The sequence below is a fragment of the Procambarus clarkii genome, chromosome 35, assembly GCF_040958095.1.
Source record: "Procambarus clarkii isolate CNS0578487 chromosome 35, FALCON_Pclarkii_2.0, whole genome shotgun sequence".
Taxonomy (NCBI): Eukaryota; Metazoa; Arthropoda; class Malacostraca; order Decapoda; family Cambaridae; genus Procambarus; species Procambarus clarkii.
Window position 1 is genome coordinate 29,568,071 of NC_091184.1, and position 21,198 is coordinate 29,589,268.

At 37.9% G+C, this 21,198-nt stretch overlaps 1 protein-coding gene across 1 annotated transcript in view; it reads left to right on the top strand.

Annotated features, from left to right (window-relative positions):
- The window catches only part of LOC123768475 (phosphatidylinositol-3,5-bisphosphate 3-phosphatase MTMR3), a 44,948-nt gene that overhangs the window by 11,783 nt on the left and 11,967 nt on the right, over nucleotides 1-21,198 (top strand). The window contains 12 exon segments of the mRNA XM_045759051.2: nucleotides 91-361; nucleotides 914-925; nucleotides 927-1,105; nucleotides 1,473-1,668; nucleotides 2,375-2,560; nucleotides 3,968-4,135; nucleotides 4,284-4,403; nucleotides 7,696-7,826; nucleotides 8,250-9,233; nucleotides 10,559-10,673; nucleotides 12,706-12,816; nucleotides 13,248-13,453. Coding sequence (XP_045615007.1) covers nucleotides 91-361; nucleotides 914-925; nucleotides 927-1,105; nucleotides 1,473-1,668; nucleotides 2,375-2,560; nucleotides 3,968-4,135; nucleotides 4,284-4,403; nucleotides 7,696-7,826; nucleotides 8,250-9,233; nucleotides 10,559-10,673; nucleotides 12,706-12,816; nucleotides 13,248-13,453 — 2,679 coding nt within the window.

Below are 21,198 nucleotides of genomic sequence, written 5' to 3' on the forward strand. Positions count from 1 at the left end.
TTTTTATTTCATAATATTTACTGCTTTATCTTGCTTTAGAAATGCCTAATTGTTTAGCCCTTGAATAATGAAATTCATTTCTTACCTCAGACATGCCAATGGTGCAGTCATTGCACGATGTAGTCAACCTGAGGTCGGATGGTTGGGTTGGAGATCTAGTGAAGATGAAGACTTGGTAAAGGCAATTGCTGAAGCTTGTGCTTATGACAGTCCTCCTGTAACATCATCTAGTAGTGTTCTTGGGACAACAACAAACCAGTTGGGGCCCCCTGATAGTGGAGAGAAGGAGGCAATGACTCCCTCGTCAGATAATCCCTCTATTTGTGATTTGCCCGAGGCCAAGGCTCAGGCAGATATAAAGGTAATTTATGGTATTGTTTTGTATAATTACAGTATTCAAGTTGTTAGCTTGCATATAGAGCTAAATTATGATTACTTGTAAGTCTGTTTTTACTGTTTTATTAATAAATGCTCTGATGTAAGAATCGCATAACAGGAGACAAGAAAAGCTGGCTATTAATTTTATTTGCTGAAGTTTTACAAATGTTTACCTAAAATGATAATTTGCTCAATTTTGTGAATGATTATGGTTTGAAGGGTGTTGGTGTCTTAAAGTATATGGTGCACCTGACTGAAGGTTTGTCAGGCAAAAAATACTTATTAATTATATTTCATCATATATTATCATTAATTCAACATGAAATAATAATAATAATAATAATTAATAATGAATAATTAATACATATTATAATGATACATTAAATTGTCATATGACAATAATGGTATTAATTTATAAGCAAGATTGGTAAAATGTTGCAGGCTGTACATAATACACAGTACATAATACTTGTAAGATTTTGTTTGCCTATAATACTATACAGTAGTTATAAATGGATTTTGTTTTTATTTGCAGAAAGTATTAATTCGTTGATGCTAGGTCCTATACTACTGCTGTGGCAAATCGTGCCCGTGGTGGAGGGTGTGAGTGTCCCGAGTACTATCCTCAGTGTGAAATTCAGTTCATGAATCTTGCTAATATTCACACTATCCGCAAGTCTCACCATGCTCTTCGTCAGCTTGTATCGTCACCGCCAGACATTCCTAAGTAAGTGAAACTAATTACAGTACTATTATTTTATTATTAAAATTGTGCTTCTGTGTGATAGGAGTAAACTGGGTGTTCACGAATGGCATAGGGATATATGATAAGTTTGATGATAAATTAGCAATTTTATTTTGGCATAAAATTTAGGCAGACAAAAATTGTGAATTACTGTAGTACTTGTTCAGAAACCTTTACTTTTGTTTGATGGACGAGAGCTGTTCTAGCAAATGTACTATACAAGTTTTTCACTTCTCCATCATTACAAAGTTACCAGCTTCAAGAAGTTATTTGCTAAAAAACTGGTTTACAGTGTCCAAAAACAAAACGGTTATATTGTATGTTTGAATTTTATAATTTTTCCTTTCAGTTGGCTATCCTTACTGGAGGGTTCTCGATGGCTTGGGCATCTTTCAGGCTTAATGAAAGCTGCTGTAACAGTTGTGCAAGCAATTGATCGTGAAGTAAGGCCGGTTTTAGTCCACTGTTCCGATGGTTGGGATCGGACGTCCCAAATAACTGCACTTGCGCAACTTCTAATGGATCCTTATTACAGGACTATACACGTAAGCTAAGCTCTATTTTTATTTAATATTGAAAACTTTTTCATTCATATACATTATCATTGCCCAATTTCCTACTTTAAAGGGGTTAGGGAGGCATTAGCTCAGTAAAAATGAAATTGCTTAATAGAGGAAAAATTAAGGGTGTAGATGAGAAAATCAGTAGGAGCTGTGACAAGGATTAGAGCCCATGCCCTGGGTACTCTCAAGCAAACACCTTAGACAACGAGGCCATGACATGTCAAAAGGATTACAATCTGGGATTCAACCGAATCTTTTAGGATTCCTGAGGCTTCCACTAAAGCCAAACCAGAGTTTCACACAATCCCCCCCCCCCCCCCCCCATGCACTCTGGCTTTGTTGTTCAGAAATTCTATCTCTAATGCCTCCTCTTCAATGCACTCCAAAAATAGAAAACAAAATTGCAGGGAAAAATGAAATGAGTAGAGTAGTGGTAATACTAAATAATCAAAATCAAATGGCGAGTGGAAAGACATAACATTGGTGGAATTGAGAGAATGTAGGGAAACATTAAGAAGAGTAAGCGGTGTTTTAGTACGAATAACCAAGAATGAGATCAGTAGGAGAAATTACACTTGCTTTTTTTCCCCTCCAAGGTGTTTTTTTTTTAATTAAGATCATATGGTCTATTACAGGTTTCTTTATTAAAATTATAATTATCATTAACCTTCCAAATGCAATCCAACAGGGTTTCCAGGTGCTAATTGAGCGTGAATGGGTGGAGTTTGGCCACAAGTTCAGTGACCGATGTGGTGTTGGTCGAAGCTGCGAAGATATCAATGAGAGATGTCCTGTCTTCCTTCAGTGGCTCGACTGTGTTCATCACCTCCTCTACTGGTATCCTACACACTTCCAATTCAACCAAGCATATCTGGTTAGTTTGTCGAGATTTTCCGTTAATTAATTTTGAGGAACAAATCTGTGGAGAATTTTAGCTTGCTAAGATTATTTTTATATTTTTATTTAAGCATTATAAAAAGCTGATATTTTAGCTTTTAGGTGTGTGGTTAACTCACTTTTATTTTTTATGTCATGTCTGGGAAAAGAAACTTTGATTTAAAATCAAATAGTAAAAATTCATGTTTTGTGCTCTAGCTTGAACTGCACCACTTGGTTTTCATTATACTCTATTGTCTTAAAATGAAAACATTAAAGCATATGTAGTGGGTATGTGGGTCTATGGACCACTTCGAGCAACAGCCTGTTGCACCAAGTTAAGCCTGACTCTAGGTCATGTTTGGGGGGAGTAGAACAACTTTCAGAACCAACTCATTATTCCAGGTCCTGCTCAGGACAATCTTTGACTACAAGAAACTCAAACCACTTGGAAAAAGGTGTATAAACAAGAACACTATTCCAAAAACTATTTTTCTGGATTTGGTGTTAAAGTAATTTAATATGGTGGTCAGTATTGCAATTTTAAAGAAATGTAATTTTTTGTTGTGCATGGTTGAATATGTTTGAATAATAAGCATCAATTTGAATGTAAACAATTCATTTTTAACTTAAATTAAAAAAGTATGAGAGGGTGATTGCCATAAACACTAGCTGGTATAGTTAAGTTACATATTTATTAAATTATATTGTGACAATATTTATAGGATATGGCTTTGTGGAAGCAGTTAGGAAGGAGTGAATATATATGATGACCAAACAAAACGTCAGGAAATGAAGAAATGTGAACTTTTGGTCCATCCTGGACCCAAGTCCTGGACCATTACAGGACTTGAAAAGTAGGTCCAGGACGGACCGAAACTTCATCGCTTCTTCATTTCCTGATGGGTGGTGTGGTCATCATATCTTCAGCCACGTTACTGTAACTCATCATCTGCAAGTGAATGTATTTGTATGCAATGTATGACACGTGGAGAGAAGTGTACACGTGGCCTTGAGGAGCAGCTGCGCTGTTTCTAGTGTGGGGTGGTGTTTATCTCTGATGCTATATAGAGAGATATTGAATATTTTTATGTTCAACTTTCTTTAATTATACTGTGTTCTTGAGGCAAAAGAGTGGGAAATGGGGTGATATTGATAAAACTAGTTAACATAGTAACTAATAGCTAGTTTGTAAGATAAATGTTTCCAAAGATAATCTTTTGGTTTTTATTCCTGCATTATATTTTGTCTAATTTGGATAATTTCTTGAATGGTTTTCTTATATTTTAGCTCTAGTAAATACTTTTTGTACTTTTACTGCTAGTGTATTCTTATTCTTGTGTATATTATTATATGCACCATTTAATTATCCATGCATATTTTTAAATGGGTTTTGTTTTGGCAGGTTAAATTGGCCCAACATGTATACAGCAATCTCTTTGGCACATTTCTCTGTAACACCTCTCAAGAGCGGGTCCAGGCAGAAATTGGAGACCGCACATATTCTGTTTGGTCACTTCTCCGGCTCAACCGTCACCGATACACTAACTACCTTTATTGTCATTCTAGTGAGGTTTGTACAGTAGTTTTAACTATATGGTATAAAGTTCATTGATTGTCATGGGTTTAATGACATTTTTTTTCTTGTTTTAAATTTTGGTAGAATATGGATACGTTGTCATGCAGATCTGTTGGTTAATAGTGAATTTTTCTTGTCACAGGTACTGTCTCCTGCATGTCACACTAAAGATTTGCGGTTGTGGACATCGGTTTACATGCCCGAGATGGGGGAAGTTACAGAAGATCCAAACACCGGCGCCCACATTAATGGGGATGATGAGGTGAAAGCAACAGCAAGACATACTTAACATTTTAAATTTTTGAAATACTATAGTAGAAGGGAAAATTTAACAGCATAGAGTAGGGATGTTATTGTCTTTGCTGACGTGGATATCAAAGGCAGTTGACTTACTGTGTGGATTCTGGTAGCAGAAGATCTCTGCATGCTCTCCAAGGTCAGCAACTTCTCTAGCCTTGATTGGGGCTGCCAGTGTGCAACAATGCTCCATTCTAAAGAGCACCGGTATCTTAAAAAGTATCATCATTGGTCTGGGATCTCCTGTTTGAAAAGTTCCTGCTACACAATCCATCACCCTTCTTGCAATAGCTATGCCTATTGTGTTTTTTAGCCACTGCACTGCTTTACATTAAAATACAACACAACCGTGGTGCACTGAAAATAAATTTTCCAACAAATTCTTTTCTTTTTTTATATTGTTAAAATGCAGTCTCCGATCACTGGAAACTAACAAAAAAACTATTGTATGTGACATAATTTAGCCGCAATGGAGTGCTCAAGGTCACTAGGCCCAGCCACCCCGGGAGGTGGCAGTTGCGGCGAATATAATGTTTCACAATTATTTTGATGTTTCTCATTTGTTTCTTCTGTTTTTTGCTGTAATATTATTTAAGAGAGTGTAATTTGTGGAATTTATGTAGTTCAGTGTGTGGAACATCGCTATGCTCAAAATTATGGGGCTCATATGTGACATGTATATTATATTTTACGATCAGTCAAACAGTGTTTTTGCTGTTATTACACTATATACACACATTGTATATACCTATCTACATATGTTTTCACCGTAACAAACCACTAAGTTGTATGGCGAGCCCAAAACAACAAGAGTGGCTGCAACACAGCAGCCAACAGACCGCTGGCCGACTCCCTCCCTCCCTCCCGTCAGCCTGCTGGCTGACTCCCTCCCTCCCGTCAGCCTGCTGGCTTACTCCCTCCCTCCCGTCAGCCTGCTGGCCGACTCCCTCCCTCCCGTCAGCCTGCTGGCCGACTCCCTCCCTCCCGTCAGCCTGTTGGCCGACTCCCTCCCTCCCGTCAGCCTGTTGGCCGACTCCCTCCCTCCCGTCAGCCTGTTGGCCGACTCCCTCCTTCAACACCCATTCACCAACATTCTGCCTCCCACCTTACTGTTATTGTTTTCATTATACTATTTAAACATGTTATATATAAGTATCTACAAGTTTTATTCATCATAGCTGTACAACTAAACCGGTATGGTGTCCAAACATCATAGTGGTCATAGCATGACAAGTCACACAGCAGATGACAGCCTCACTCACTCCCTCACCTAAATAGCTTCTCCCAACATAAGCCTTTTGCTGTTATTACACTCTATACACACGTTATATATAAGTATCTACATTTGTGTTCACCATAGCGAACCACTAAACTGGTATGGTGATTCCAGACATTAATATGTTGCCACACACCACCCAGCATCCGATGCCACCTCTCCCTCCCTTTCTCACCAACAATACTCCTCCCACTGCTAATTCTCACCACAATCCTGCTATTATCAGAATCCTGGTCAGTAAATCGTGTAAATGAATAATTTTCCACATGTTTATTTTGTTAAGGAACATGAGAAATGGTTTGAATAATTTTAGATGGACGAAATAATGGCAGTGTGCTGTGAACATCTTGAACAGCATTTATTCACCGATATCTGAACATTGCACTCAGTCTTTATCACAGTCAGGCTTTTCTGTTATACTATCATGGCTAAATAATACCAGATAAATATATATTTGGACATTTTTAAGCAATGCTGGGGTCAAAAGCTGAACAGCAATGCTGTTAGCTCATGCTGCATGCACCAGCCTTGGTTGCTCACTCAGTACTGAGTCCTTCACACCTGGGAATGTTGCCCACGATTTAAAAAAAAAGAAAAAAGGCATCTGTTTAGGAGAGCCCTGAGGAAGCTGATGTGAACCCCGTGTAGCCGCGGGAGTTTTGAATGATACGCTATACAGTGTAACTAAGAGCCCTGAGGCGCGATGCGCACCACCCGCCGAGAGCTTCAAGGCGCGTTACGCAGTGCAGTGGTTTAAAGCAAGATCCTTCGACATAATTACTCCCAAATCCTCCACATTGCCTTTTCCTTCAACAGTGTGGTCTGACTGTACCTTGTATGTGGTTTCTGTCTTGTTACTTTCGCCTTTTTGAAATGCACAAACTGGCACTTATCCTCGCCAAACATTTTCCATGGCCCACTGAAAGACCTGACTATCAGATTGGAGGTCTGCTGTGTCCCCGACATTGTCCACTCCCATGAAAATCCTAGTGTCGTTTGCAAAAGATGACGGAAAGAGATGCAGTACATGTCTGATATGAGGATGAGTAATAGCACCGGAGCAAGCACAGCACACGGGGACTGAGCCCTTCACTGTAGATGATCTGGATTTCACCATATTGACTACTACACTCTGGGATTGGTGTGTTAGGAAATCAAAGATACATCTCTGCATCCTACCAGCAATTCCTTTTTTGTGTACCTTGTGTGTGATACCACCATGATCACACTTGTAGAAGGCTCCTGCAAAAGCTGTGTATAAAGCATCAGTGCTTTGCTCACTCTCAGTGGCACCCAAGGCCATGTCATAATGGTCCAACATTTGTGGGGGCAGGAGTGCCTTGTCCTGTACCCATGTTGTCCAGGGTTATGTAGACTGTGATGCCACTTCCTAGCACTCGCTCAAAGACTTGGGTGTGATGCTAAAGCCGTCGATCTATAATTCCTTGTGTCTGCTCCACTTTGTCCCATCCCAAATCCTTATTCTGACCCTTTCAAGTGCTATGTAGTCGTAATGGCTTAGTGTTTTCTCCTGATAGTTCCCTTCCCTTCCTGCTCCACTTCCTCCGTGAAGGTGTGTGTGTTATCTTCTGTTTTAATCATTCATCATGTCGGAGAAAACACCAGTGTCCAAGCTCCTCCAAATTTCTGCCCGGTTTTGGTTTATTTGTTCCCAGTTAATGCGTTTTATTAAAATTGAATTTAAATTTTAATATCGTCCACTAATAACCTCAATTTATATAAAAAAAAATAGAAATGAATTTACAGGGAATTCTTTGCGCTGAATATACTCAAGATGCCATTAATGATTAAGGCTCAGTCTGCACAAAGCTTGAAACTCGAGTGAAGGAGTGTTCACTGGGCTAAAGTGCCAGTGATAGGGCTGAAGAATGCTTCTTTTTTCACGTCATAATATTGTTTAAAAGAAATGCTATGGCATGTTTTACCTTGGGAGATTTTTAGTAAGTAACCTAATCAACAGGAGGAAGAGGAAGAACCCGCTGCTGGGGGTGAGCTCGTTAAGACTAAGTCGTGTGATGATCTCCTGGCTAACACTTCTCCGCCGCCTCACCACCCCTTGCGACGTTCTTCTGATCCTAACATTAGAGACAGGTTAGTTTCTTTGTCATTACAGTATGGTTGTTCATTCCTAGTGCTAAGAATAATTTCCATGCTTATTTTGTTCATCGCAGTATTCATATCTATACATTTGCAGCATAAACTCTTAATTAAATTTTATTAGACACACACATACTGTATTTAAAAGTTAAATTATGGGCTTTAGAGGCTTGCATTATGTAGTGTGTAATGTATGTTGAATGGACAAGTGTAACTTTGTAACATTAATTTTCTTACCTATGCTGCTGCTTTTTTGTTTCCTCTAGGTGAATGTGTTACCACTTCATGAAGGAAGTTAATATAATAATAATAATGATGATGATGATTGTATATTGGCAGTAAATTGTCTGCATATGGTTTAATCAGGCAGAAATTATTCTGCAAATTATTCAGGCAAAACTTTATTTTGTTTCTCAGCTGTCCAAACATGGCCATGCTCAACTCTGCTCTTGGTGCAGAACTAGCCAATGGAGATGCGGATGCTGTCGTTGAAAATGGGAATGAAGAACCAGGCATTGATGATTTTGATGCCTATGAGGATTCTACTAGTGAGCCTAATGGAGAAAGGCTAAATGATGAATCTGAGTCATTGACTTTATGCGAACCTTCTGTATCAGAATCTGAAATTCATGAGTGTGTGAATGTAGTGCAAAGTGAGTGTAGTGAACATGGTATAGAAAATGGGGAAGAAGCGAGTGAAGTACTGGGACAAGAACTTGCAGAAATAGATGAAGATAGTAGCAAGGAAATGATTGAGGACTTTAGAAGAGAGCAAGAGGAAGAAATGTATTGTAATAGACATAGAGTTAGTGGTGGGCATCGGTTCAGAGGTTTGGCTGAACAGTCCATTGAAGGATCCACAGACACACTAGTAGCTGAGGTGGGAGTAATAGCTAGTGAAGAAAAGGTTCCCCAGGAGAAAAATAGTGAATATTTACCTTTATTGAATGGAGAAATTGGACAAGAGAACTCCAAATCATTACTGAATGGAAAATGTTGTCCTTTCATGAATGGTATGTCTGGGGAGGAAAATGAAGTGTGCACCACAACTAATAATAATCGCAAACCTTATAAGAAAGGCCCTGTATCTTCTGTGTTGGAGAATGGGCTAGAAGAACGTCTGGAAAAACGGATTGTGAATGGTGTGTCAAATGTAAGTGCTGTCATGAACAGCGTTACATCTTCAGGCTGTAGCATCTGTATCCAAAGTAAGAAATTGTTGGATGAAACCAGTAATGGGGACTCGTGGCGAAGTGCAGGACTTATGCAAGACACCTCTGTTATTGGGGGTACAGTGCGAGGGGTTACCACAGGTCCAGGAAGTAGAGTTTCACTGTATTCCACACCAATGCACTCCCGGACACCGTCGTCGTGTATACCTTCAACACCTTGTGAGGATAGGTAAGTGTCTCCTCAACTGTGTATTACCCTTGCACTTAGGCTCTTCAGCTTCAGTACGTTCAACTGGTATCTTCTTACAGTTAATCTTACCAGATTGAATGTGTTGTTGAGAAAACCTGTTCAAACATGGGCTACCAACTGGAAGAAGTGTTAGATTGTGAGCTATGCACCAGTTTGCTGTGCTTGTAATTCAAGTTGTTTCAAATGAAAGCAGTGTCAAAAGTATTACAAAATATTTAAAGAATAGCTATAGATATGGAGAATCTAAGATGTTTTTGTAGTGTTAGGAGGATATGGTAAAAAATTAAAATGTTGGTGGAAGATGTAGAGTACAATAACCAGTTAATTATAAGATTAAAGTGTTGGTATAGTTATGTTGAGTGAAGGTGAAGGGAGGCGAAGGTGCAGATAATGACGATCAGACATGTTGAGTGAGATTTTGTGGAAGCATTGGATTGAAAATGAAAAGCAACAAGAGCTACAGAAATGGCGAATAACTGTAAGAGTGAATGTTCATTTTCAGCTTAATATGATGGGGGATGTGATGGAAGGATTTCAATGTCAACAGGCACTTTCAAAACAATGAAGCTGGGTTGCACAACCAGATTTGGGTAACAAGAGCACCAGGTGGGGTGTAATGTTACTTTTTTTTTTACCACCTCCGTGCACAATGTCCTGCCAATTCTCCCTGATGCTGTATTTACAGTCTGGGTTTACAAACTAGACAGCAAACAGCAGTTTTCTAGAGATTAAAGTGTAATTTGCCTGAGCAATGGGCATAATACTGATAAGCTCCCATCCATCCTTATGGGTCAATCATTCAATCCCAGTGGGAAATCAAATACTAGATGGACCTCCCTCGAGTGGGTGTGGTATAAAATGGAGCAACTTTAATCATCTTCAGGCATTTGGAGTACATGGGCCAATTGCTCTGAAGCAATTGGAGCAGTGTAAGGGCTAACCTTTAAAATGCAGTTAACATCACATGTTGATTCCCAGGATAATGTGGTTGTCATCATTTGTTGATTGTACTGTATGTATATTCCCAAGGCTATTTTCATGTTTATTTTGTGGTTGTTGGTGAGGGATGATCTAAAACTGGCTTGTGTTCCTGTCTGTCACTTCTGTGAGGACCATTCCATGAGGAACTGAGTTTTGCACCATAATCAGGCTGGATGTTGTTTGTTTACTGCCACTATTTCTTTTTGTTAAAATTTTTGTATTTGTAAAGGTGTCAAGGTACAAAACTTTTAACAGAATTTTATGCAAAGTAATATTTTATTGCTTGTGTGGGGTCTGAGAGTCTGAGATGCCTTCCTTTGCAGGTTCGGCAGTGGTGGTGACAGCAGTAGAGGTAATAATTATGCAACTGTTGATGGCCTGCATAATGTTAGCGATGAAGTGACTAAGAGATTACACCAAATCCTCCTACATCATCAGGTAAGGCTCTATATTATTATAATAATGGCTTTGAATAGATGCAGTATTTGTTGAAAGGAAATATTGTATATAAGAAGGAATTGGGCCAATATTGAATCGTGAAGCCACAGGAATGGGATGCTTTAGTACTACAATGTATCAGAGTAAGATCAGATTATGGCTACATACTGTTTGGTCCACAATCTAATGAAGGCAGTACACAAGGACAACAGATCCTGTGTTTTCAAGGTCAGACAATCATGAGAGAAGAGTTAACAAATTGACCTTCAATATATATAACTATCAATAAATAACCCACAATTTGACTGAAATAAGAAGGGAAAATAATCTTGTAGATCAAATCAATTCTGGGAGTTAGAAGAAATGCGAACAATCTGGCTTGCCGTAAGGCTGGATCGGAGATTGGAAGCAGGAGGCAGCAACCCTAATACTGTACTGTATCTCCAGTGTGACCAGAAAGTAAAAAATAAATAAATAAATAAATAAATAATTAGTTAGTTAAATAAATGCAGCAGGTTTATTATGAGGAAAGGCTAGATAGTGCACTTGCATAGTGTGTAGCTATTGGGTAAAGTAAAAATGCTTTGCACTGTTTCATAAAGTTGCCACAGATTGATGTGGCTATGAGCACACTGTAGCCCGTTCTACATGGACATTTCGTTCTGAGTAGATAATTCTTCAATAACAACAACAAATATCTTATACTGTACAATGAAACAAGAAGTGTATTTGAAGGTGGTGTATTCTATGGCCTTCCTTCTACCACTGTAATAGACAGTTGGAAATAGTTGATACGGCTGCATTTTAGCCACACATGCTTACTTATAGGCACTTGATTGAATATTGCTTTGCTTTTTCCGTTACAAATATTGATCAACTTAGTTGATCGCCGCCTTGTGCAATGTTCACACATTTCAGGATGATTTTAGGTCTTGCTTGCACCCCTCTGGGTCACTGGCCCCTCAGTTGATTCCAATGCAGTTGGTGCATATGCATATCATGCAATAGGACCTCGTGTTCCTTTAGAAAATGAGCATGTAAAAAATGGTTTGTGTTCAATATTTAGTGACCAGAATTTTGATAATAATAGCGGTGTTTTGACTAGTGTTAGCGATTCTTATCTTGAGGTATCTTGAGATGATTTCGGGGCTTTAGTGTCCCCGCGGCCCGGTCCTCGACCAGGCCTCCACCCCCAGGAAGCAGCCCGTGACAGCTGACTAACACCCAGGTACCTATTTACTGCTAGGTAACAGGGGCATAGGGTGAAAGAAACTCTGCCCATTGTTTCTCGCCGGCGCCTGGGATCGAACCCAGGACCACAGGATCACAAGTCCAGCGTGCTGTCCTGCTCGGCCGACCGGCTCCCCATACGATGTGCATAATATCTGGATACACTTTGCTTTTTCAGGTGCTGTCGGCAACTGATGAGCATGTGTGGCTAAGCCGTGCTTAGAGCAATGGTTATGAAATTTTCACAGTTGCCAGAACTGTTTAGTGGTTTGCAATGGTGCATAGCATGTAGATACTGTAATTATGTGTGACATGTGAATTGTGTGTCATAATAGCAAAAATATTACCGGGTATGTTTTTATTTTCCAAAGAATATAATGTCTGAATAATAGTGACACAACTGTGTGTGCGTATATCAATATTCCTCATATTTTATTATAAAAATGTCTCAAATTACACACTATTGCATAACATAACTGCAAAAAAAAGTGAAAAAACAAATGCTTTGACTGAAATATCAGATAAATAAATTTGCGACAACTTCTGCTGCGTTCCTGGCACAGATGGGCTCCTTAGGGCATTTTCTCTATGGATGCTCATGAATCATTACATCATGAGATTTAATCTTCCCTTATTACAGCCTAAGTAAGCTACATAATTTTTAAAAGTTTGCCTGTGATTATTTTAGCAATATTAAAACAAAGCAAAAATTTAAAATTTATTTTTCTTGCGCACCACTGATTGTCAGGTAAATCGATTGTACTGGGCAAGGGTTAATGTTAATATGATGAACCATTTTCAGTCTGAATTGGAAACCCTAAAGCGAGACCTTCAAGCAACAAGACAGGCACTGTGTAATCAGGTTCTGCACAATCGCTGTCACCACCACCACCATGACCCCACTGAAGACCAGGTTAGTGTTGTGGTTCCATGTTTGCTTTCCCTTGTATTCCCAGTGGGACATAATTAGGTATCACTTGGGGGGAATATGTTGAGGAAAGGTTGCTGTCTATGGCCACCTAGGAAAGTCACTTGCATTACAAGTAGAGTGAAATATAACAATATTATCTTAATGTAAAATACCAACTTAATTTGATTTAATATTAACTAAGTCAGTGTGCATTAGAGGCTTGAGATCTGTAGTTACGGTTTTGTGTGTTGTAGTAATATCACTGTTTTATAGGAGTTATATTTCATAGGGATTTAGTTTTGATGGTGTCATCAATATCTAGACTTCATCTTCATTAAATAATCGAGTCATGTTATAGTTAACTATTTCAACTTTGTAAAAAAATTTGCTCTTTCAAAGGATTCTGGCAATATTTGGTTTTTTTTTCTTTTAAGATGTCCCTGCCGGAAAGTGTAGGGTCAGGATCTGGTGGCTCTGTAGGTCAAGAGTCTGGTGTGTCTGATACTTCATGGGAAGCTGTTGAAGAAGGAGAGGCTCGTCCCACACTATGGGTACCAGATCATGCTGTGGACTCCTGCACTGGATGTAATACCCAGTTTTGGATAGGTCGACGCAAGCACCACTGCAGGTCAGTTTCCAGGTGAAGAAATTGTCTGCATTTTATTGTCAATACTGTATATGAAAACTTGTATGAATAATGCAGGTAAAAAAATTGCATTTTAAAGTTCATATAATACTCGGAAGGTAAGACTCGGTACTGTTATTGGATTTTATACGCGTGTTTGACATGTAAAATATCGCAGCCAATCCAAAGCAAAAGCATTTATTTTCATATTTAATTGTGTTCCATGTTGGATTACAGTACTGAAGCTAGTAATATTACAATGTTTCATGCCTCATGAATGCAGTAGTAACCCACAACTGCTTTATCACAAATGTTATTTTATTCATTTTCTAAAGTAAATAAGTATAAGAAGAAAGCAGTAAGCCAGAACGGCAATGTAGCTTCAGTTTACCGACGTGCTCAGTTGGTTGTGTGACAAACAACCAGCATTGTGAAATTGGACAGTTACTGCAGAATATTCCTTCATTTTATTTTTAAAAAGAAACTTTGGCTTTTGGTATTCGCATGCACGTTGGCTCTATCCAAGGGATAAATAATGAAGCTGAATTTAAATGTTGTGGTGTATTTAATATTACCTTTAATGCTTTATGGCAATACAAGTATCATTTATTTCTAGCTAATAATAATAAGGTGATCATTGAACTATGTTTTTGTTTAGGGGTGTGTGTGTGTACATTGATGTGGAATTGAGATTTCTATTTGGTGTCAAGCACTTATTTTACACTTCCTGTACTCTACACGGCAAAGATTTTTGAGCCAATTCTTTAAAACTGAATTTCATTGGAAGGTTTTACTACTGTATAGTGTTTACAGGTTATCAGAGGTGATATAATGCAGACAATACACACAATAGCATGATGCATCAAATAAACAAATCCATAAGAGCCATGACAAGGGCGCAGTCCGTGATCCTCTCGGATGTAGGTTCGAATCCTCATCACAGGCCCTTGTGGATTTGTTCAACGCAGACAAGTTACAGCTCTTTACATGTAGATACAGGAATACAAATACTCTCCTGCTAATTTGCTCATGAAGCTTAGCAACAAAATATTTAAACTATATGCTGTATTGTATTTGTCAAAGTGTAGAAGTTTGTAATTACAAATGCATAAGTGAATTCTATATTTAAATGGTCAAGATATTTTTAGTGAAATATTTTTTTTAATATCACAAACTTGGTTAGTTTTGAGCAAGTTTTCAGTTACCTTGTGCATTGTTATCAGTTGTAATAATATTTATGCAAGTGAGTTGAGGCATATGTGTATACAGTATACATAATCCAAATGGCTAGAAAACCCTCCCCCATCCTCATTTTTTTTATTATGGAATAGTAGGTATTAATTCATAGTATGGATTTTTTTTTACTAGCCACTAAATACATTACACCTCTAAATACTATCCAAAACAATGTTATCAGACTCCTGGTCACTAAATCTTGAATGTGAATAATTTTTTGCATATAAATTTTGTAAAGGACGATGAGGCGCACTTGCATGATGTGCAGATGCACCAAACTGCAGCTGTGTGGTATGGCTGCGAGCCTTGCACTGTGAACATTGTCAGCAACACTGGCTTCACTGATATTTGAACCTTGTACATAGTCTTTATCACTGTCAGGATCTTTTATGACATTGCAGGCGATAGTCACAATAATGTGGCTGAAGTATGTTGACCAGACCACACACTAGAAGGTGAAGGGACGACGACGTTACGGTCCGTCCTGGACCATTCTCAAGTCGATTGTTGACTTGAGAATGCTCCAGGATAGACCGAAACGTCGTCGTCCCTTCATCTTCTAGTTACTGTACTCATTTATTTCTTTTATATAGTCATTTTACACAGCATTTTGGATGTATTTTAAGTAGCAAATATGAAGTTTTGATCTCTGCAAGACAAGAAATTGTTTGATAGTTTTAAAGCAAATTAACATAAACATGGGTAATGTTGTAATAGGTACTAGTAATACATATGAATACCAGTATGTACTGTATACTGAAGAAGCAAAATGAGGGGTGTGCTCATCTAGGAGAATTTACAAGTCTTAACAAAATATATATTAAAGAGTTCTCTTTATTGGTTCAGCGGATCATCTAGTTCAAGTATTCAGCCAGTCGACCAGGAAGAGGTAGAGGAACAGTTTAATGTCTGCTAACTGTCACTAACCCATGACTGTTTACTTGAGTGTGATCAGTACTAGCAATTGTTTGTTGCAAACTAATACAAGCAATTTTTCTCTCTATTTTTTTGTTTTTAATGCTTTAGTTTGTCCAAAATTTTTAAGCTTCATTGCATTGCTCATTTGTTACTGTGTGTAGGTATCCTGTGTACAACAAAAACTGGTACTTGATTGATAAGATTGTAGTAAATTAGAAGATTGAATGAATGTTTTTATTCATGAATGTTTTAATGGAATGTTTATTTCCACGGAAGTGTGGATGACAATATGACGTAGGCGTGGGTCACTAATTCCTCTAAGCTTCAATTAGTAGTCAGGGAAAGTTGAAAATTCCAGTTTGGCAGCAAGATGATGCTTCTGGAAACTTGACTTATTAAGACTTCTCAACAGCTCGGTCGATAGAGCTTCGGCCTCGCACATGTGGGGTCCACGGTTCGAGACTCCCAGAGCCCAGGTGAATGGATTGAATAGAGTAGTTTCAATGACAGACATGGCTGAGTGAATAATTTGAATCTGTCACATCGTCTTCACTACTTCTGTGTTCTGATGATGCTAAACTGCGTCCTCCTTACTCTGACAGTAAATGTTCCGAATAACATTAAACACGTCGTAGAATTACTATTCGGAAACATCTGTGTTATCATCTCCTATCATGCATGGCCTATTATAAATACTCGTTGTCTTTTCACGAGCTCTCTAAAATAATTCATTTTATCAACATTTTTGACACTAAGTTTGACATTCCTATTACAGTAATCATATTAGGCATATATACAAGGCTTTCACCTTTCTCTAATATTCTTTTCTTGAGTGACTGAACAGTGGCTCCTTGTTGCTAGCTGCACTGATGGCTGCACTCAGTAATACAGTAGTATATATCCGCGCTTTAGTTTACCTCGGGTACCGATACATAGTTTCCAACTTCTGCTAATACCACAGTTGGATGAAAAATTAATTAGCATGTCAATAAAAGATATTTTGTTTTGTTGTCTATGGTGTTGGTTCCTTATTGCTTTCATCATCATCCGCCTCTTTGTCGACCTTGCCAGTAACAGATTGGAGAATCTCATCTCTCATCACACCATATCCTGGGTCGTTAGGCATTTCTTTCTAGTCATTCAACCACATCCTGTCTCTCTAAATTTTCATCAGCATTTCTGAAAAAACTGCTGGATAATCCAAAGATTCGGAAAAGCAGTCTTCAGATAAGTGAGCTTATACAGTATGTGTTGTGTAATTACCCAAGTGTAGCTACAGGACGAGAGCTACACTCATGTTATCCCATCTTCCCAGTACTCTGTCATATAATGCTTTTAAACTACTGGTAGTTTTTGGCAGCCACCCCTTTGCACTTAACTTGTTCCAACTGTCTGCCACTTTGTTTGCAAAAGAAAACTTTCTTATATTTTTTGGCATCTTTTGTTTCCTTACCTTGAATCTATGACCTCTTGTTCTTGAAGTTGCAGCTTTAAAAAATTGCTCTGTAAATTGTCAATTCCTGCTACTATATGCATGTATCTGTCTTTGTATCTACATTTACATGTTTACATTTGTGTATTTGTTTGAGAATTAATATTGTATATCAGAAGATTTTATAATTGCATTCAAAATTATGAAATATTAGAAAATTGGGATTTTTTTTAACTATATAAGTAAAAGCCATGTAAAAGCCAGGCCATACTAGTACAGTACTTTCAAGTTACTGAAAAAAGTGGTGCAGAACAAAGAAGAGGAAGTGTAATTCATGACTAAGAATGGATGGTGGACGTGTACTCTGAAGCGAAGACCCAGCACGCAACAAGTACCGGAATAATTCTTTTGTATGTTATTAGACAATGCTATGTACAGTAAGTTTCTTTAATCCAGTAACAACATACAGGCTGTCACATGCACCGTGAGCCACGGAGAAAGGCAGTCATACACACTATGAGCCACAGAGGATGGCAATTATATACACTGAGCCACGGAGGATGGTAATCTTATACAGGTACACTGTGAGCCACGGAGGATGGTAATCTTATACAGGTACACTGTGAGCCACGGAGGATGGTAATCATATGCATTGAGCCACGGAGGATGGTAATTATATACACCATGAGCCACGGAGGAAGGTAATCATATACTACAAGCCAAGGAGTGTGGCAGTCATACACACTACTAGCCATGGAGGAAGGCAGTCATTCATACTGTGAGCCACAGAAAATGAATGTGCTGGCAAGAGCTGATTGAACCAAGCAAATTTTTAACTTTAAATTTGTGGTATTAAATATGAAAACAATGTCCTCAGTATTATACAGTACTGGTATATGAAGACATTTTTTGGGTGGGAAAAACCCCCAGAGGAAAACATATTTCTGGATTGTGTGTGTTCCTGGACCACAATCGACTTGATAATGGTCCAGGACGGACCGAAACTTTGTCGTCTCCTCATTTTCTGGTGTGTGGTTTCTCTTCATATCTTCATATCTTATGCCACGTTTTTGTGACTCATCATCTGCATACTTCTGGACTGTGTTTCCCCCCGAGGTAATTTTTATACCGATTTTGGTGTTGACTGATTGTGTCTAGTTAATCTAGGTACAGGATAAGGCAGTATATGATCATACTTGGATCATACTTGGCTAGACAGGGCTTCATTCTGTACTATTGGCTGGATTTTTACTTGTGACTGTATAAACTGTGTATTATACAGTTCAAGACTTCTTTAAGAAAGAGCTTAATATTTACTTAAGTGATTTTTACCTTGAAAATAAAAATAATATTTTAACTACAATTTGTAGCATGTTTTCAAATAATTCATACTTTAATGCTCATTTTTCTGCCTAACAGATCAGAAAGGCTGTAATTTGTTGTTCATCAGAACTTTTGCCCATGCATGCTTTTATGCAGTAAATACTATGGTTTGTACAGGATCAGTTTAAATTTGTTCACATAATATATCCTGATTAATTTTGAATATATCCTATATAATTTTTTATCTGTGACTTTTGTGTGGCCATTTTAGTTTATATTACTACTACCTGTAGTAGTTTTAAAATTTAATCTCATGTTATGGACATTTAAATTATTTGTTTAAAAGCTGGTCTGATTTTTTTTTAGAATGTAGCCTATTTCTAAGATTTGTTGTTATTGGTATGTTAACCCTTTCTATTTTAATGCATGCAGGCACTCGTGGTTGTCTTTAGTATTGTTTCAAAATTTTCTAAGGTCCTGAAGGGAGTAATTTAATCATTGGCAAGTTCTGAACAGAACAGCTCTTTCAGGGGATGGACTTAAGAGTTGATGGTAACGTGTTAAGGGTTACATTCAAAAGAATGTCAGTCCTTTTTCCACATGTTGCTTGGAACCTGTTAAGGTTAATTGGCTAAACTTGGGCACAAAACTGTTGGTCACCTCACGCGTGCCTTTTGAAGGTCTGGTCTTCAAGAGGTTCAGAGTTGAGGTCCTAGGGTCAACCGTTACTCTTTCTTGCCACAGCTCTAACTCGGAAACTACTAAAGGTACATTGATGACACTTGGGCAGAAGATAGTTGATCACTTGAAGATGTGCCTCTTTGAGATTTGACCTTCAAGAGTCAGTGTCACAGAGCCAGCTGTTACTTTTTCATGTCACAGCTTTAGCTCCAAACTACTTAAAAGGTATGTTTAAGTAACTTGATCGGACTAGATAACACAAGTATCCCTCTTGAGGGATTATTGGCCTTTAAAAAATCTAAGGTCAAGGTCACAATGCACTTGTTGAAAGTGCCGCAATTCACATGGATTTGCTTTGCCAGTAAGAAACGAAATGCACAGTGATTGAATATCATGTGATGAGTAAAAAAAACCTTAAATTAGCATGGTTAATTTTGGCAGAACACTTTGCACTACAGTAAACAGGAATTATGGGCACTCAATGAATATAGTTAAATGTAGTGTGTGCATGCTGTACAGAATGAATCTGTAGTAAATATAAATAAACATAATTGATAGGGAAGAGGAGCATAGAAAACTAATTCTTAATGCTTAATGACAAAGGAACTTGCCTAATTATCACAGAGCATTGAAAAGTTAATTACAGTATGTTCTGAACTATGTTCAGAGTCAAAATTTCGCATTGCATGAAGCGGCTTGTGTAAAAAAAGTATTTGGGAAAATATTGCACATTATGAACAAAGATCACATTTTTTAAATAGACTGAATTAGGCCAATGTGTGTGTTTGTGTGCATATACAAAGTTTGAATTTTAGTATAAATTTGTTAATTTTGCGAGGAACTATTCACAGGTATAAGAGTTGTTGTACAAGGTTCATGCAACAGTTATTTTGGCGTGTGCACCAAAACACTGCACTTACCTTTTGACTCCTTGGTTAGTTTGTGTTTTACACACTTTTTGAATTACTGTAGTGTACATTCATGCATCATGGTGTGTCACAAGCATTCTGCCTATAAGTTTGTACTATATTTGTGGCTGAAGAGCAGCAGAAGTATTTAGTAATGATATTCATATAAATGTTTTAATAGGAAGAGTGAAATATATTCTCCACATACGTCAGTTGCTTAATTTAGAGACTAGTGGTTGGCCTCGAGTCCATTGTTTGTGACGATGTGCATTGAATTTTGTAACTAACTCATCAAGACTGTAACTTGCTTAGCTACATGAATTTTTGGGTTCAGGCCCATTATGCTCTTCTGTAACCCACTACTGGGTTTCTGAAGGTTTCCACTACTGCCTTCTGGCACTACTGCCCACAGGATGGTTATTGGGTGCATAATAAATTAACTAAAATAACAGTGTTGTTGCTGACTGGCAGCCAATGACAATGTAGGTAGCGTTTTTGGCGTGATGTCATGTCGTTGTCTGCCTCAACAGCCAAATGCCAAACACACAAAAGTATCATACAATATATATCATTTACATAACAGGTCAATCAATTCTTAAGCACATAAATAGAGCCATCTATCTTTTTCACTAATCAACATATTAATTTTTATTAACTGCTCTACACTATTTTTCTTTTGATAAGTGTGAATTATATAAACCGGTGTGTGGTGTTTTGACCAGTGAGACTTGTTGTTTCAAAGCACCTACTCATTCATAATCTAATCCATTACTACTACAACAACATCAAATGAGGTGTTGTCATACTGCACTTCCCAAGAACTTGGGGGGGGGTAAAGGAGTACCTTTTCTCGACTACATTTAGATACTTTCCAAATACACACGCAGATACATTAATGTAGTAACCGGAATTGGCAATATACAGGAACTCTTTAAAGCTGCAACTTTTAAGAACATGAGGTCACAGATTCAAGGTAAGGAAGTAAAGATGCCAAAAAATATAAGAAAGTTCTCTTTGCAAACAAGTGGCAGACAGTTGGAAAAAGTTAAGTGCGAAAGAATAAAAAACCACCAGTAGTTTCAAAGAATTATATAAAAATTCTGGGAAGATGGGGTAACATGAGCGTAGCTCGCATCCTGTAACTACACCTGGGTAATTACACAATATATACCATATCCTGTATGCATTTCTAAAGCCTTTGGACTTTGTTTGTTTTTTCATCGATCATAGTTCTTAATTCATTCAATTAAGGGTACGTTTTT